This window comes from Pantherophis guttatus, chromosome 3, assembly GCF_059756535.1.
Source record: "Pantherophis guttatus breed Tessera chromosome 3, ASM5975653v1, whole genome shotgun sequence".
Classification (NCBI taxonomy): domain Eukaryota; kingdom Metazoa; phylum Chordata; class Lepidosauria; order Squamata; family Colubridae; genus Pantherophis; species Pantherophis guttatus.
This window is the reverse complement of record NC_142065.1, coordinates 212,845,615-212,864,676: the sequence shown is the minus strand read 5'-3', so window position 1 is coordinate 212,864,676 and position 19,062 is coordinate 212,845,615. Positions and strand designations below refer to the sequence as shown.

Sequence of the window (19,062 nt, the reverse complement as noted above, 5' to 3'; positions counted from 1 at the left end):
TCTTTGGGCTTCTTGGGTCCTCTCAGTTTCTTGGTTGCTCAGTTTTTGGAGGAGCTCCAGTGCTGGTTGGAGACGGACCACCATGAGGGTAGATCTTGGCTGTAGAGCAGGGGTCTCCAACCCTGACAACTTTATGAGAATAAATTTCTCATAATTCATGAGAATTCTGGGAGTTGAAGTCCACAAGTCATAAAGTTACCAAGGGTTAGAGACCCCTGCTGTAGAGTATATTTCCCAATCTTGGCAAATTAAAGGTGGGTGGGCTTCAACTCCCAGAATTCCTCATCCAGCTGGATGAGGAATTCTGAGAGTTGTCCACCCATCTTCAGCTGGGCTTGGTTGGGAGATCCTGCTCTACAGCCAAGATGGTGGCCCATCTCCAACCAGCATTGAGTCTCCTCCAAAAAGAGAACAACCAAGAAACTTAGAAGAGCCAAGAAGTCTAGACAATGGTCAACAAACATTGGCCTAGAGTAAGTGGGTGAACACAAACAGTCCATCCAGAATTGAGAACTTCCCCAAATGAGGATATGAAAACAGGACAGAAACAGGGAACTTGGTGAGAGTGAAGAAACACGGCCATCTGGTTAGGAGGCCACATCTAGAAGGGTGAAAGGGAGGGCAGGGGGAACACCCGGCGAAGTATTTCAGCCCATCTGCCAAGTCTTGAGTAACTCAGCTCGGAATGAGCTTTGAAGGCTCCATGGTTTGTTCACTCCTCCCCAGCCAGAAGATGGGGTAGAAACCCACAGATCGACCTTCAGTTCCTCAGCTGAGAAGGCCATTCCGCTTGGAAGAATTGTATTTGTCAGAACCAACTTTTTATTTTCCAAGTTGTAATTTGTGGCTCGTTTCCTTTAAAATAATAATAATAATAATACGAACAAAAAGCTTGCTAGCTTTTCCTAACCACCAAACCAGATTCTCAAACTCTCCATGTGGCAATTCTGTAAGAGTTCACTCCACAACATGGTTAAATCCAGGGGGTCTAAGATTGCCTCCGTGGACTCATGGATGAAACAGGCGGAGGGCAGGGGGGATTTTGCAACCTTGATGGTTGAAGTCAGGAGAGAAAGGAAGGGAGGAAGGGTGGGGAGGATCAGTGCCAGGAACAGTTATCTCAGGAGGAAAGAATGTGGACTTTGACGGTCAACCCAAAAAGGTGCCTTCAAGAGATTAAAACCCGATCTCCCAGTTCACAGCGAGCTGTGAGTTGCTTTGTAGAAGTAGCAGAGCCACATCTCCCAATCCAGGAAAGGGGTAGAGAAGGGTGCTGGGTGTTATAGTTCAGGGTTATTTGCAAGGCTGCCTGTTGGCCAATCTTGAGAAGAAGGTGTCATCTCAAGAAGAAGCAGTTGACTAGGGCGGGCGTAGGAGTTAACGATGAGTACAGGTAGAGATAGCCTCTACTTACGACCTCTACTTGGAGCCCAAAATATCTCTTGTTAAGTGAGACATTTGTCAAGTGAGCTTTAGCCCATTTTACGACCTTTCTTGCCGCCTTTGTTAAGCGAATCACTGCCATTGGTAAGTGAGTCACCCGGTTGTTAAGTGAATCCGGCTTCCCCCATTGACTTCGCTTGTCGGAAGGTCCCAAAAAGGGATCACACGACCTCAACATGACACAGCGACGGTCATAAGTATGAACCAGTTGCCAAGCGTCCGAATTTTGATCACACGAGCGGGGGTGGGGTTGGGGATGCTGCAAAGGTCATAAGTGCGAAAAATGGTCATAGCTCACTTTTTGTCAGCGCCGTTGTAACTTTGAACGGCCACTGAAGGAATTGTTGATTTGCGACCGCAAATTGAGCCTGGCATTGTAGTCGTTCAGCAGGTCATCACGTGACCTTAATTGCATGACTTTTTGCGGCAGTCGCAAAGCAAATGCTGCAGTCGTTAAGTGAGTCCAGTGACTTCCAGGGGCCTTTTTACGCCGGAAACCAGAAGCAAATGCCACTTTCCAACCAATAAAAGAGTCATAAATGTGTTACGGGATTAAAAGCGGGTGGATTGGCGAATACCTAAAATGTGATCACGTGACAAACCCCCACCCCCCTCCGAGGGAGGGGCATCTCTCAGAACTTTGCATCTGGCTCCTAAGTACCGTCTGGCGGCTCCGTCGTAACTTTGAATGGTCGCTAAGCGCTCGGTTATAACTCGAGGACTACCTGTGCAGGTTATCTCTACATGCTGAAGGACATGGCCTAACTGTGCATGCTGGGAAATCTTTTAAAACAGCTTTCTGGAGGATGGGTCTGCCTCGGGTTCAAGGAGAAGCATGTAGAAGCTCTAGATTTGATTGTGTCCAAAGGACTTACAATTAGAATAATGTGTGTTTTCTTTTTCTTTCTTTCCCAGCCAGCTTTCCCTTCAGATTTTTAGCTTTCCATTTCCCAGTTTTGTTGAATCATTGACAAGGGCAACCTTTAAAAAAAACAAAAAGGAAAGCTAAGGACACGAGGAAGGCCAATGCTTATCAGAAGGCAAGGAGAATAACAGAGTAATAGAGTTGGAAGGGACCTTGGAGGTCTTCTAGTCCAACCCCCTGCTCAGGCAGGAAACCTATATCATTTCAGACAAATGGTTATCCAACATCTTCTTTAAAAACTTCCAGTGTTGGAGCATTCACAACTTCTGGAGGCAAGTTGTTCCACTGGTTAATTGTTCTCACTATCAGGAAGTTTCTCCTTAGTTCTAAGTTGCTTCTCTCCTTGATTAGTTTCCACCCATTGCTTCTTGTTCTACCCTCAGGTGCTTTGGAGAAAAGTTTGACTCCTTCTTCTTTGGGGCAGCCCCTGAGATATTGAAACACTGCTATCATGTCTCCCCTGGTCCTTCTTTTCATTATCATACCCAGTTCCTGCAACCGTTCATCGTATGTTTTAGCCTCCAGTCCCCTAATCATCTTTGTTGCTCTTCTCTGCACTCTTTCTAGAGTCTCCACATCTTTTTTACATCGTGGCGACCAAAACTGAATGCAATATTCCAAGTGTGGCCTTCCCAAGGCCTTATAAAGCGGTATTAACCCTTCACGTGATCTTGATTCTATCCCTCCGTTAATGCAGCCTAGAACTGTGTTGGCTTTTTTGGCAGCTGCTGCACACTGCTGGCTCATATTTAAATGGTTGTCTACTAAGACTCCAAGATCCCACTCACAGTTACTACTATTGAGCAAGGTACCACCTATACGGTACCTGTGCATCTTTACTTGGAGTAAAGATGTTCTTTTATAAAGTACCAATTTATAATCCCTTGGTAAGACCACACCTAGAATATTGCATGCAGGCAGTCCTCGAGTTACGACCACAACGGAGCCCCAGATTAATGCTGCTAAGTGAAAAATGGGTTAAGTGACTTCGCCCCAGTTTACGACTTTTCTTGCGGTTGTTGAGCGAACCACTGCATTTGTTAAGTTAGCCACACCGTTGTTAAGTGAGTCTGGATGTTGCTTGTCGCAAGAGGGGACCACATGACCCCAGGACACTGCAGCCGTCATAAATACGAATCAGTTGCTGAGCAATCTGAATTTTGATCAGGCGGCCATGGGGGATGCCGCAGTGGTCAGTAAGTGTGAAAAACAGTCATATAAGTTAAGTTGTTTCAGAACTGTTATAACTTTGAATGGTCACTAAATGAACCTGTAAATCGAGGACTACCTACCTGTACAGTTTTGGTCACCACGATATAAAAAAAGATATTGAGACTTTAGAAAGAGTGCAGAGAAGAGCAACAAAGATGATTAAGGGGCTGGAGGCTAAAACATATGAAGAACGGTTGCTGGAACTGGGTATGTCTAGTTTAATGAAAAGAAGGACCAGGGGAGACATGATAGCAGTCTTCCAATATCTCAGGGGCTGCCACAAAGAAGAAGCAGTCAAGCTATTCTCCAAAACACCAGAGGGCAGGACAAGAAGCAATGGGTGGAAACTAATCAAGAAGAGAAGCAACTTAGAACCAAGGAGAAATTTCCTGGCAGTCAGAACAATTAACCAGTGGAACTGAGACAGAATGAAAAAGTAGCTTATAAAAGATTGCTTTTTAGATAATAAAAGGTGTGAAGGAGGTGAAAAATGTCAAACCGCAAAGTTCACAGTTATTCAACGAGCTGCTGGAAACTTAGGTACTTCCTGCAAGATACCTGTGACCTCATTCAGTACGAAGGGGGGAGCAAGATATTTAGCTTTTTTTAACAGAGCAACAGGGGAGGGCTACGGGGGGGGGGGGCTATAACTAATATAACCAATCAATGACTGATATGCTATATTTCCGTGTTTGGCTACTTTTGATAAGTATATAAGTGTTTGTTGTTCCGTAAGAGGGGGTTCAGATGTTGCTACGGCTTTATTGCTCTGAACCTTTTGCGCAAATAAATACAAGTCCTTTTTGATTCCGAGGTCTGAGTCTCATTATTCCTGCAACAGAACAGCTTGCCACCAGAAGTTGTATTTGCTCCAACCCTGGAAGTTTTTAAAAAACAGATTGGACAGCCATTTGTCTGAAAGGGTACCGGATCTCGTGCTCGAGGTTGGACTAGAAGACCTCCAAGGTCCCTTCCAACTCCTTGCCAAGGTCCCTTATTCTCCTTGCCTTCTGATAAGCATCGGCCCTTGTAAGGACTGGCCTTCCTCGTGTCCTTAGCTTTCCTTTTTGTTTTTTTAAATGTTGCCCTTGTCAATGATTCAACAAAACTGGGAAATGGAAAGCTAAAAATCTGAAGGGAAAGCTGGCTGGGAAAGAAAGAAAGAAAGAAAAAGAAACCCACATTTTTGAAATATATTTATGTATTTTAAGGCTTTCCTTGCGAAAGCTGTTGAAGCAAACCAGCCTAGGAAATCGAAAGCTAAAAGTCTGACAGGAAAGCTGGGTGGGAAAGAAAGAGAAACAGAGATTTTTGTTTTAATTTATGTATTTTAAGGCTGTTCTTAACAAGGCGTTGAAGCCAGCCAGCCTAGGAAATCGAAAGCTAAGAACCCGACAGGAAATCTGAATGGGCAAGAAAGAGAAACATGCAATTGTTTAATTTTTTTTTGTTTAATTTTTTTGTTTTGTTTTGTTTTACACATGTCCTTGCAGGTTATTTTAATAACCAGGCTAGGAAATTGAAAGCTAAAAGCTGAACAAAGAGCAGGCATGAGCAACAGGCAATTTTACAGACTGTCTTTATGCTGTGTCTTTTTTTTTTTTTGAGAGAGAGAGAGAGAAAGAGAGAGAGAAGGGCACTGAATGGCTTTCTTTGCAAACAAAGGATGCCCTTGGGAACAAACCCAAATATAACAAAAAGAGAGTGGGTGGGGGGTGGGAAGCAAAAAAGGAAAGTTGTTTCATGGTTTTATGGAAACTTCCCTGGGCAAAGTTTGCATGCGGGTCTTCTCAGGCTTAACTCCTTTAGTATTTTACCTATTTTTTAAAATTACATTTCATTGACTTGACTTTGCAGCTATTTGTCCAGAATGGCATATAGTAGTGATGGCTAACCTTTTTGCCGTCGCGTGCTAATAGCGTGCTAATAGGGGGGGGGGGTGTCACGCGTGCACGTGCCCACACCTAGAATTCAGTGCGCCCTGCCCCCACACATATGCGCATGTGTGCTTCTCCCACTTTTGTTACGTGATGGTACAGTGGGCCCGGTAGGCCCGTTTTTCGCCCTCCCCAGGCTCCAGAGGCTTTCTATTGTTACAGTAATAATTTTGGATTCTTTATTGCAATTTTCTCTTATGGAGGCCTGCAGTATCAGCTGATAGCCAGCAGGTGGCAATAGCGCCGCCAGTGTGAGCTGATGGCCAGCAGGTGGCGATCTCTAGCTTTACAGGGATGCTGTGTGAATCTCTTCTATTTTTCTACCTTCAGGTGGGATCCGTACTGTGAAAGTTTTAAAGTAAAGAGTTTAAGGATTAATATACCTATTTTGTGGGAAAGCCCCCACCTCTATAAACTCTCCCCATACCACCCCAAAAAAGGCAACGTCAGAATCAGGGTGGATAAAAATCAATGATTTTTAAAAAAAAATAAAAAAAAATCCATTTTTTAAAATTTAAATCCGATTTTTTAAATTTAAATCCGATTTTTTTAATTTTTATCGAATTTATTTTAATAAAAAACTTTTGGGGTAAAAATCTATCGTAAGATAGTTTTCTATTTAAGATACATAAATAATTGAGTTTATTCAGCACGAAATGGAGCTTAGTTATGTAACAGGAGGCTGTATATTCTGCAACATTGGGACTATCGGTGAGTCAACAGTGGGTCAAAGGAGTAGCAGAGATGACAGTTGCTCTTTAAAAATTAGGATTTAAATCGAGTTGATTTAAATCAAGACTTTTTACTAGTGATTTAAATCATGATTTAAATTGTGATTTAAATCAACTCGATTTAAATCAAATCCACCCTGGTCAGAATATTAGTTACGGGCATTACTTGCAATGCACTGCTCCTATTGGGTATTTTAAGGGTTAGGAGTTGGAAGGGACCTTGGAGGTCTTCTAGTCCAACCCTTTGCTCAAGCAGAAGACACCATTCCAGACAAATGGTTATCCAGTCTCTTCTTAAAATCCTCCAGTGATGGAGCAGCCACAACTTCTGAAGGCAAGTTGTTCCATTGGTTGGTTGCTCTCACCGTTGGAAAATTTCTCCTTAGTTCTAGGTTGCTACTCTCCTTGATTAGTTTCCACCCATTGCTTCTTGTTCTATCCTCAGGTGCTTTGGAGAATAGCTTGACTCCCTCTTCTTTGCGGCAACCCCTTAGATATTAGAAGACTGCTATCATGTCTCCCCTCGTCCTTCTCTTCACTAGACTAGCCATGCCCAGTTCCTGCAACCGTTCTTCGTATGTGTTAGGATATGGTGTATGCCTAACAGGTTGTCCAGGCAATATATGGACAATATATGTGTTCTATGACTTTCACATGAATATGTATTCTATGACTTTAAGAAGTACTGCTGAGTCATTGTAATGCTGAGTCATTGTATCCTGATTGGATAAGCTCTGTTGTAACTATATTTAAGAAGGGAGCTGAAATGTAGTCATTGATGATATGCTACCATCGTGTGTGGAGATGCTATCATCGTGGTTGGATATGCTACCATCGTGATCTGTTATCAGCGTGTATGTGGTGCTATTATTACCTACTGCTGTTTTGTATGGTAAGAAGACTTTTCTATCACTGGACTGATTTGAATGGCAAAGACTTGGATTGTTTAAAGACTATGAAATTGTTTTTCACTATAAAGTAAAAACTTTGATAAACCAGTTTGTATGTATTTTATTCATTGCTCTCAGCATCGTTTCCCTGTGCTCTACGCTCTGCTGGTTGGTTAACACAACCGTAACCGTTGTGTTAACCGTTAACCGTTGGTTAACAGTATATTTTAGTCTCCAGTCCCCTCATCATCCTGGTTGCTCTTCTCTGCACTTTTTCTAGAGTCTCAACATCTTTTTTGTAGTGTGGTGACCAGAAGTGGATGCAGTACTCTAGGTGTGGTCTTACTAAGGCTTTGTATAGCAGTATTGATCCTTCATGTGATCTTGATTCTACCTCGCTATTAAATCAGGGGTTGCAAGACCAGATGGATGAATGTTGGAATGATGCACCGAGCAAAGGAATGAAGCTGTATTGAAGATTTGTTTTTAACAAATTATCTCGTTTTAATTATTTTTTAAAATAAATAACTCATTTATAATTTGACTGACCCAAAATCCCCTGGTTGATTTTCATAGTCTGAAATGAAAGCCAGTTGGGTCCTAGAGGAGACAGTGAGTTCTAGTCCCGCCTTAAGCATGAAAATCAGTTGGGTGACTTAGGAGGTGGTGAGTTCTAGTCCCGATTTAAGCATGAAAGCTAGTTGGGTCCTGGACCAATCACCAGGAGACAAGTGAGTTTTAGTCCCGCCTTAAATATGAAAACCAGCTGGGTGACTTTGAGCCAATCACCAGGAGACAGTGAGTTCTAGTCCCGCCTTAAGCATGAAAGCTGATTGGGTGACTTTGGGTCAATCACCAGGTGACTGTGAGTTCTTATCCTATCTTAGCCATGAAAGGAAGGTGGATGACTTTGGGCCAGTCCTTCTCTTTTAGCCCAGCCCACCTCACAGGGTTGTTGTTGGGAAAATCGCCACCTTGAGTTATTTCTAAATATAATGAAGGTGGGAGAAAGTAAAAATAAATGGAACAGTTTCACTGCACATCTCACCTTTCTGAAATCTTTTTTCCCCCCCCTCCAGTTTTCTCACTGGTCTGTTGGTCGTGCGACGGAGTCGACTCGAACTGGGCCTGCTGGAGGTGGCAAATCTGTTCCGATCAGGACAACTACTGCGCCACCACGTATACCGGTGCTGGGATTGGTACGTTACTTTGGCGGGGTTGAAATGGCAGGAGTACCATATCACTTCCTCCAAGGGTTTGCCTGCTAAATCAGGGATCCCAAACCTTTGGGCCACGGCCTACTAGCGGGCTTTGGCCAGTTCGCAACTGGGCCAGAGGTGGGTTTCAGCAGGTTCTGACCGGTTCTGGAGAACCGGTAGGCGAAATTTTGAGTAGTTTGGAGAACCGGTAAATACCACCTCTGATTGGCCCCGTCCCCAGCTATTCTCTGCCTCCCGAGTCCCAGCTGATCGGGAGGAAATGGGGATTTTGCAGTATTCTTCCCCTGGAGTGGGGAGAGAATGGAGATTTTACAGTATCCTTCCCCTGCCACGCCCACCAAGCCATGCCACGCCCACCAAGCCACATCCACAGTACTGGTAGTAAAAATGTTTTGAAACCCATCACTGAACTGGGCCATGTGAGTGGAGGAGGGGCTGGTGCGTGTCTGTTTGCGTGCGCGCAGTCCAGCTTACACAAGCGGCGGGCACCAGTGCTCGCAGCTCTACTCACGCACGCACATCGCTCACGCAAAGGAAGCTGTGTGTGATGACCCAGGACAAAGCACGAAGGTCACGCAGCCAGCTGAGAGTTCAAACTCCCCTTTAATGCTCCAGATTTCCCCCACACACCCAAATGCTCCCACGTTCTTGGCAAGTTCCAGAGCAAAGCACACACACAAATACACACACACAACACACACACACACACACACACACACCACGGCAGCCTCTGGCTGTGCCCAGTCCAGCAAAGCAAAGGAACAGGGAAAGGAGTCCACAAACCAAGGAACAAACGACGAGTCCACAAAGTCGGAAACAAGTCACCGAGTCCACAAAGTCAGGAAGAAGCAAGCAGTCCTGCCAACTGTCTATACCGGCACACCAAACTCTACCAATTCAGCATTTGTTCCCAACAAACTCCCCTCCCCACAGTGTCTCCATAAATCTCAGTCCTCAGGTGTGCCTTGTGAAAAAGGGCGGGGCGCTCTCCTCCCGAGTTGTCGGGTCAGCCTGCGCTGTTCCCGACTTCTCTCCACTCTCCGTGCTCGGGGATCAGGAGGGGGCAGTCCTTGCTCATCGCGTGAGCTCCGTCGCTCCTTGTGTCCACTGCTTGCCCTCTCTCGATCATCCTGCCCCCATTCCTCCCTGCTAACAAGCTGTCCCAATCCTGAGGGACCCTGGGACTGCTCCTCCCCACATTCCTCTGAAGCCAATGAAGCTGCCCTCTCGATCTCCAACTCCAGCTCGTCGTCCTCCTCAGATTCAGGCTCCAACGGCAGCATGACACTGTGTATGCAGGTGTGCCTATCCCTCGCACAAAACCATCCCCTCTTACCCTCCTTCTACCCCCCCCCGTGCCAAGCCACCAACCCAGAAAGTTTGGGAAACCCTGTGCTAGATCATACCCGGAACTGAGGGATGTTGTATTTTCTTCCCAACTCTTTATTTATTTAATTTTTTTGCTCTTGTCACTGTAAATATATGTGTCCCATTGTCACGTGGTCTCCTTTTTGCGACCTTCTGACAAGCCAAGTGAAAGGGGAAGCCAGATTCCCTTAACCACTGTGTTAACCAACTTAAGAACCGCAGTGATTCGCTTAACGACGGTGGCAAGGAAGGTCGTAGAACGGGGCAAAAACCTATTTAACGGCTGTCTCGCTTAAAACAACGGGCTCAGTTGTGGTTTTATGTTGAAGGCTACCTATTTACTTCCAACCACGAAGGCTTTCTGTTAACAAGAGCCTTGGTAGTACAGTGGTCTAAGGCACCCTGTTATTAAACTGGTTATTAAGACCAGCTGCCTGCAATTACTGCAGGTTCGAATCTCACCAGGCTCAAGGTTGACTCAGCCTTCCATCCTTTCTAAGGTAGGTGAAATGAGGACCCAGTTTGTGGGGGCAATAAGCTGACTTTGTATAAATATACAAAAGGATGAAGGCTATTGCTTAACGCACTGTAAGCCGCCCTGAGTCTCCGGAGAAGGGCGGCATATAAATCAAATAAAAAAAACAAAACAAAAAACAATCTGTTGTTGTATGTGACTCGCAATAAATCCACAAATATCTTCTGTTCTTCCATAAACACTCGAAAGTTTGACCTTCTTTCTTATTTTTTTGCCCCCCCCCTTTCCGGACAGGTGAATATTCCACGCAGTCGATCAGCAAGGGATGCGTGCCGGTTTGCCCCCAAGGCGGGATCAATATTGGCATTGCGGCTGTGTCGGTCAGCTGCTGTTCCTCGTTTTTGTGCAACACCAACGGGGCCAACAGCATCCAAATCAACCACGTGGTGTTGGCCTTGGCTACGCTCGCCAGTTTTTTCTATCTCTTTGGATCCAGGCTGTGAGGGATTACGCCTCCCTCCGGCTGCATCGAGCGGCCCAACGAGGCCCAGAAATCACGTCTCGAGAATGCAAGTTCGACTGCTCTGTTTTTTCAATCTGAGATTTTACTAGGTTTACGGAAATACTTTATTGTTTGTTTGTGTTTTCTAGCATCGCTTGGGGTTGTCGGGAGGTGGAGGCACAGCTATATATATATAAAAAAGGGAATCTTTGGGCCATAAATTCTCCATTGAGCTTTTTTTAAGGTGTGTGGACTCCTGGGAGTTGAAGTCCACACATCTTAACACCAAGGAGATCTAGAAACACTGCTCCTAAGGCTGCTGTGGCAAAGTTTGAAATCGTTACAGAGGCCTTAAAATGTTTTTGCTCGGGTGAGAAAATACGCAGCTTTGGATGAAGGTCTGTTATGCAAATGCATTTTTGTCTGTTACATTCACTCTGTTAACATTTGAACTCATTAAAATGTATTACATTTTACATTAAGCACGATTGTGAGACGGTGACATGGGCTTTTTGAATGGAATAAACATTTTGATTCATAACAACTCCCTTTCTCGTTTCTTCTTCCTTCCCTCGCACATGTCCCGCTACGATTTTTCAGGATCGTGTTTTATTTAGGGTGCTGATTATTCGATCTTTTATTGACGTGCCCTGTTCTCGGGGGAGCCCCGACAAAAATCAACAGACACACAGTTACATAGGAACCTGGTAGTCTTCTAGTCCAACCCTCTACTCAAGCCAGGAGATCTTACTCCCCATGCTGGTTAAATGTTTATCCACTCTATTTGTGAAAACCTCCAGTGATGGATGTCTGTAGAGATTCTCCGTCATCCAGGTCACGGTTGTCCCAAAGGTGCTTTTTATTTATTTTTATTTATTTATTTATTTTTCAAAATTTATATGCCACCCTTCTCCCGTAGGACTCACAAGATAAAAACAATACAACAATGCAATACTAAAATTAGTCAATTTAAAAATCCCCAAATGATTAAAAAGTCTTGCAACAGATCAGATCAATTTGCTGAAAAAAGCCATGTCTTCAGCTCGGTGCGGAAATTGCGTAGGTCGGGGGCCGTCCGGAGCCCGGTGGGTAAATCATTCCAGAGGGTCGGTGCGGCCACAGAGAACGCCCTCATCCTGGGGGTCGCCAGTTGACGTTGTCTGGCCGACGGCACCCAGAGGAGGGCAGCCCTATGTGACCGCACTGGTCGGTGGGAGGCCGGTAGGAGGTGGTCCTGCAAGTACCCCGGGCCCATGCCATGTAGGGCTTTATAGGTCAAGACCAGCACCTTGAAGCGGATCCGAAGGGACACCGGTAACCAGTGCAGCTCGCGCAGGAGAGGTGTTACACGTTAATGGGAGGCTCCCGTAACAACCCGCGCGGCCACATTCTGGACCAGTTGAAGCCTCCGGGTGCACCCCAAGGGCAGCCCCATGTAGAGGGCATTGCAGTAATCCAGCCGAGAAATTATGAGAGCATGAGTGATTGTACGGAGGGCATCCCTGTCTAGGGAAGGGCGTAACTGGCGCACCAGGCGGACCTGTGCAAAAGCCCCCCTTGTCACGGCCGTCAGATGATCCACCAAGGACAGCCGTGAATCAAGGAGGACACCAAGATTACGAACCCTTTCAGAGGGAGTAAGCAACTCCCCCCCCCCACCCCCATCGAAAGTGAAACTTTTTCAAGAGACAACTGGACTTTCTGGGTTTTTTTTCTTTAAAGACCTGTTGCTTCCCATCCAAGAAGCTTCTTCAGCTCTGACTGGATGGTGGGGAATGGAAGGATTGGTACTCCTTGCAGACAGCTGGTCATTTGCATCCTTTTAGAGAGTCATTGAGGCTACTTGGAGGTTTATCTGTGTCCTCGGGGTCACCTGAGTGGTGCAAATGGGTGTAGAGACTTCTTGGAGCTGTTGAAAGGACTGCGTTGTAGACTGGAGATAGATGATGTCGTATCCCCTCCCCCTCAGTTAAGAAAGAGAGCTGCTCAATTTGGACATAGATGGCCTCTTTGACCCCTCTATCACACCAGCGGTCCTCTCTAACGTGGACTCTGCTATCTTCTGCTAGCAGAGCTACCTTTGTCTTTTAAATGCAGCTTTGTCAGAGTATGCAGCAATCCAACCAGCACGCAAGTAAATAATTCAGCAGGATTCATCTATAAAAGAAACTTCTTTAGATACAATAATATAAATCATGATGCATGTATACAATACCCATGCAGCAGAAGCCAGAACCAGAAATTGCAGAAGCACAGAACAACAGAAACTATAATGCAAGGACAAACCAACATATAATACACATACATGTGTGTGTGTGTGTGTGTGTATCTTTTTCTTTTTCGTAGGCTTTTATGTGCATATTCTTTCTAGCCAGGTTTTACCTACGTAAACTAAGTTGTTCTACAGCCCTGGTTCTGTGAAATCTCATTCACAAGTTTCTGGGCCTTTTTTTCTGCTGACAGACTGCAACTCTGTGTTGCTCTCTGGGAGACTCAGATTGCTATTTCTGCCTTTTAAGGCGTCATCAGTGAGCCACACCCACTTCTCAGATATCCTCCCTGTAAAGGTACAATGTGTCAACTGCAACACAGAGTTGCAGTCTGTCAGCAGAAAAAAGGCCCAGAAACTTGTGAATGAGATTTCACAGAACCAGGGCTGTAGAACAACTTAGCTTACGTAGGTAAAACCTGGCTAGAAAGAATACGCATACACACACACACACACACACACACACAGATCAGTCAAGCTAAGCCATGCCCACGCTCTGAGCCATCTCAACAGACCCTGTTTCTTAGCCACCAAACAGTTCCCATTGACTGACATTGTTATGGCTATCCCAGCTCATAATTTCTTATACACTGACAAACTTCCATTCCCCACCATCCGATCAGAGCTGAAGAAGCTTCTTGGATGAGAAGCGAAATGTCTTCAAAGAAAAATAAAACCTGAAAATCCAGTTGTCTCTTGGGAAAGCACCTTTGGGATTCCAGTGACGGAGCATCCACAGCTTCTGGAGTCATGCCATTGCACTGATCAGATGTTCTCACGGTCAGGAAAATTATTCTTTTTTAGGTTAGATCTCTCTTTAACAAGCTTCCATCTGTTACTTCTTGTCCTGCCCTCAGGTGTTACGACACAGGTCACCTAGAGGTGACAGGCATCTGTAATGTCCTTTATTGCTGTGTTAAATTCCACAACAAACGGCTCTACAATGGCCGATAAGGTCGACCCCAAAACTTCTCTGAAGGCAGCCACTCACAGACCCACGAACAAAAACCAGTAAGCAACAAAACCACTTTGCAAAAGCGGAGAGGAAGTCCAAAGACAAGGTGTAAGTTCATGTTGTGACCCAGGCCCAAGTAGTTAGTATTAAATACAAACAGATCAAAAACAAACAGACTTTATTAGAATTATGAGAATTATGAGAATTAACTCATTCTCAGCGTATTCCAAATTAAATTAAGTCCTCAAAACACCGTTCTTCAGTTTATCTCTGACCTTGGGATAATTAGGCAAACTGCCAAAGGCTTTTCTTGGCAACAGTTCAGGAACAGAAGATGCTGACAAGAAAGAAATACATCCAAACACAAAGCAAATCTCTCAACGGTTGCTTTCGGGCAAAGAGGCCAAGAGCCGTTGCTGGTCTTTTAAGCCTTATGGGAGGGCCCAATCATCTCTTGGCCCTACTCCCGAGTCGTCCTCTTTGCTTTAGCTGATCTTGCCTTCTGGCAGCTCTTCTCATGCATGCACTAGGAACGGGCTCCTCCTGTTCCTTTGCCTCTCTGCTGTCAGCCTCTGGAGGCTCCGAAGTCCGCGCATCACTCCCCGATGGCCCTGGCCCCATCCCTGCCTCCGACACAGAGCCCTCATCCAGGCCTTCCCCAGCCTCCAGGACTGGCCCATGTTCTTCTTCAGCCTCATCACTGCCAGCTCCTCAGGCTGCTGGCAGACCACAACAGCTCACTGGACAAGGTCCACAGTCTAGATAAGTCCACAAGGTGAGGCAGAGGCAGAAACACAAGTCAAAGCTGAGTTTTTCCAAATCCTCTGCGTGTGTTTGTGTGTGAGAGAGACTGCATGCCAAAGCAAACAATTGTTCCCAACAAAGACAAACTTCCCCCAGCCTCTGCTTAAGTCAACCCAAGCCAGGTGTTCCTTATGAGGAGCGGGTGGCCTCCTCACCAGCAACCTCGCAGGCCTCCTTTCAGCTTGCCTCCGCTCTATTCTCTGTGCCCTCGGATTGAGTGGGGGAGGCAGCTGTTCCTCCTCAGAGGGGATTTGCTGCCTATCAGCACCACTGCCTGTCTGATCCTCCCCTGTCTCTCAGGGCAGGCAGCTCTCCATCTGGTCGACCACCTGAGGGGCCTGGGACAGCATCATCCTCAGTCCCTGGCCTCTCCAGCGTTCCAGGGAAGACATCCCATCCTGGTTCCAACTCCTCCTCCTCCGAATCGTGATCCGAAGGGGCTATGATATCCTTTGGAGGACAAGCCAATCCCTTCTTCTCTGGATAGCCCCTCAAGGATTGGAAGAGAGTTAAAATGTCCCCCTTAATCCTTCTCTTCTATAGGCTATCTAATATCTATTTCCCTCCATTGTTTATCATACGATTTACCCTCCAGATCCTTCATTATCTTCTCTGCACACCTTCTAAGGCCGTGATGGTGAACCTATGGCACGCGTGACGGAAGTGCCATCTCTCCGGACATGCCAGCCGTCACCCGTTGCTCTTCGGGGTTCCGGCGTGAAGACCAGATGACTGGCGCGCATTGTGCACGCCGGAAAGCGGAAGTTCAGCTTCCCAGTACGCGTCATATCGTCACCGCTACTGGCTCGGGAGAACCGGGCCGAACCGGGAGGAACCCACCACTGGTGGAGGGACAATATACGGTACGGTGGAGGAGAGAAAGGCTTTGCTCACCATCCATCCTGTCCTCGTGACCGCTTGTCTGGACTACTGCAATACGCTCTACGTGGGGCTGACCTTGAAGAGCGTTCAGAACCTTCCAACTTGTGCGGAGTATGGTTGCGTGGGTAGTAAAGGCTGCTGTATTTTTAGTTTGTAGTCCTCGACTTGCAACGGTCCATTTAGTGACCGTTCAAAGTGACAACGGCACTGGGAAAAAAGGGGACGCGTGACCATTTTTCACACTTAACGGCCATTGCAGCCTCCCCAGGGTCACGTGATCAAAATCCGGACACTTAGCACCTGGTTCATAGTTATGACGGTCCCAGTGTCCCGGGGTCATGGGATTCCTTTTTGCGACCTTCTGCCAAGCGAAGTCCATGGGGAAACCAGATTCACTTAGCAATCCTGCTACTAATTATTTTGTTTCTTAATTTGATTTATATGCCGCCCTTCTCCGGAGACTCAGGGCGGCTTACAATGCGTTAAGCAATAATAGCCTTCATCCTTTTGTATATTTATACAAAGTCAGCTTATTGCCCTCACAAACTGGGTCCTCAATTTACCTACCTTAGAAAGGATGGAAGGCTGAGTCAACCTTGAGTCTGGCGAGATTCGAACATGCAGTAATTGCAGACAGCTGGATGTTAATAACAGTGCTTTAGTCTGCTGTGCCACCAGGCTCCCTATTTAATGACTGCAGTGATTCACTTAACAGCGGTGGCAAGGAAGATTGTCAAAGGAGGCAAAACTCACTGAACAAATGTTTCCCTTAGCAACCATTTAGATATGAGCCAGCCGTGTGCAGCAGCTGCCAAAAAAGCCAACACAGTTCTGGGCTGCATCAACAGAGGGATAGAATCAAGATCACGTGAAGTGTTAATACCGCTTTATGATGCCTTGGTAAGGCCACACTTGGAATCCTGCATCCAGTTTTGGTCGCCATGATGTAAAAAAGATGTTGAGACTCTAGAAAGAGTGCAGAGAAGAGCAACAAAGAGGATTAGGGGACTGGAGGCTAAAACATATGAAGAACGGTTGCAGGAACTGGGTATGTCTAGTTTAATGAAGAGAAGGACTAGGGGAGACATGATAGCAGTCTTCCAATATCTCAGGGGCTGCCACAAAGAAGAAGGGAGTCAAACTATTCTCCAAAGCACCTGAAGGTAGGACAAGAAGCAACGGGTGTGATGGAAACACATCATCAATATAATCATTCTATGTAAAACAAAATGGAGTTTGTACTGTTTCTAAAATGTGTATTGTTTCTGCAATGCTTTATACAAGAAATAGAATTATAAGCTGTTTTGAAAAGTATAAGCTTTTACAGATAAATAAGCTAGAAGTGTCAAAACCGCAAAATGCCAGCTGTAACCGCAAGTCGAAGAGCAAAAGTTAACTAGGCTAAGAGCTGGAAAGAAACCGGAAAAGGAGAAGGGAGGAGGGAGATAGGACGAGTGCTTAAGCAGGATGCTATGCTGAAGAACAAAGGTATACTTTTAGGAGCTTTGAAGAAGAAATGTTTTAAGCAGGAAAAAGGGAGTGGGGAGGAAGTGGAGTTTTGTATGAGTGATAAATTGATCAATGCTGCAACTGATGTTCACTTCTCGTGTTCCCTTGTTTGCAAACATGTCATTAAACTCTTTGCTGATTTCAAGTAAAGTCTCCGGTAGTTCCCTATCCTATTAGAACTGTTTATCACAGGTGGAAACTAATCAAGGAGAGAAGCAACTTAGAACTAAGGAGGACAGTTAGAACAAATAATCAGTGGAACAACTTGCCTGCAGAAGTTGTGAATGCTCCAACACTGGAAATTTTTAAGATGATGTTGGATAACCATTTGTCTGAAGTGGTATATAGGGTTTCCTGCCTAAGCGGAGGGCTGGACTAGAAGACCTCCAAGGTCCCTTCCAACTCTTGTTATTCTATTCTAAGTTAACATCAACAGCTCATTTGTGATCATAAGATGACCTGTGTTTATTTATTTATTTGCATCCTGCCTTATTTATTATTTTTTAAAATAACTCAAGGCTGTAAACACATCCAGCACACATCTTCCATCCTCCTGTTATTCTCACAACAGCAACCCTTGCGAGGTGAGCTGGACTGAGAGGGAGTGACTGGCCCAAAGATACCCAGCTGGCTTTCATGGCTAAGTTTATTTATTTATTTATTTATTGGTTCGATTTATAGGCCGTCCTTCTCCGGAGACCCAGGGCGGCTTACAATGTGTTAAGCAATAGCCTTCATACTTTTGTATATACCTGCTTAGTAGGGCTTTCGGCCCCCCCAAGCGGTGTTTTTTTTATATACAAAGTCAGCTTATTGCCCCCACAATCCGGGTCCTCATTTTACCTACCTCGGAAGGATGGAAGGCTGAGTCAACCTTGAGCCTGGTGAGATTTGAACTTGCAATAATTGCAGGTATCTGGTTGGGGATTAGATCTCACCGTCACCTGGTTGATTGGCTCAAAGCCATCCAGCTGGCTTTCATGCCTAAGGCAGGGCTAGAACTCACCGTCTCCTGGTTATTGACCTAAGGTCACCCAGCTTTCATGCCTAAAGCAGGATTAGAACACACTATCTCCTGCTTTCGAACCTGTTGCCATAACCACGGGATCAAACTGCCTCTTATGAGCTTTTCATGAGCTGTATTGTATATTGTATATAAGCTGTCTAGGTGGCTCGGTGGCTAAGACACTGAGCCTGTCGATCAGAAAGGTTGGCAGATCGGTGGTTCAAATCCCTAGTATAGGTCTCCTGAGTGAGCAGGGGGTTGGACTAGATGACCTCCAAGGTCCCTTCCAACCCTGTTACTGTTACCAGCCTGGACTGATGGGGTTTGATTATTTTAATGAGTTTAAAACATACGTTTAATTTGTATTTTAATATGTTTTTATCTGGTTTGATTTTAATTGTTGTGAGCCAGCCTGAATCCTACGGAGATAGGGTGGCATACAAATCAAATTAAATAAATAAATAAATAAAATTGATTGCCGGTATCTTTCCAGATGCAATTCAAGGTGTGGTTAGAGTGGTGAAATCTAAAATTTGTTGCTAACGGTTCTGTGGGCGTGGCTTGGTGGGAGGGTAATGTGACTGGGTGGGCGTGGCCAACTTTTTTTTTTCCTTTTAAAGCCATTTTTTTTACAACCTCTTCGGTAAAAAATGCTTTCAAAAGGCTCTGACGATCCCAGCTGATCGACAGAGGCTTTTTTTTTCTTTTAAAAGCCTCTGCTGATCAGGCAACTCAGCTTGGATCATCAGAGGCATTTAAAAGGAAAAAAAAGCCTCTGCCTACCAGGCAGAGCCTTCTCTGTGGGGGCACCCACTATCTGGAACGAGCTCCCCCCGGAGATACGGAGGATCCCGGATCTGCGCACTTTCCGCTGTGCTTTGAAGACACTCCTATTCCAGCAGACCGGCCTGGCCTAATTTTTTCCCCTTCTTTT

At 45.5% G+C, this 19,062-nt stretch overlaps 2 protein-coding genes across 2 annotated transcripts in view; both read left to right on the top strand.

Moving 5' to 3' along the window:
- Window positions 1-11,247, top strand: part of LOC117666904 (lymphocyte antigen 6E-like) — a 29,349-nt gene extending 18,102 nt beyond the window's left edge. Inside the window, exons 2-3 of the mRNA XM_087890961.1 lie at window positions 8,218-8,337; window positions 10,496-11,247. Coding sequence (XP_087747087.1) covers window positions 8,218-8,337; window positions 10,496-10,704 — 329 coding nt within the window. The 3' untranslated portion in view covers window positions 10,705-11,247. The remainder of the gene's footprint in view (window positions 1-8,217; window positions 8,338-10,495) is intronic.
- LOC148114985 (uncharacterized) overlaps window positions 1-19,062 on the top strand; it is a 451,234-nt gene that overhangs the window by 318,186 nt on the left and 113,986 nt on the right. The gene's annotated exons all lie outside the window — the stretch shown is intronic.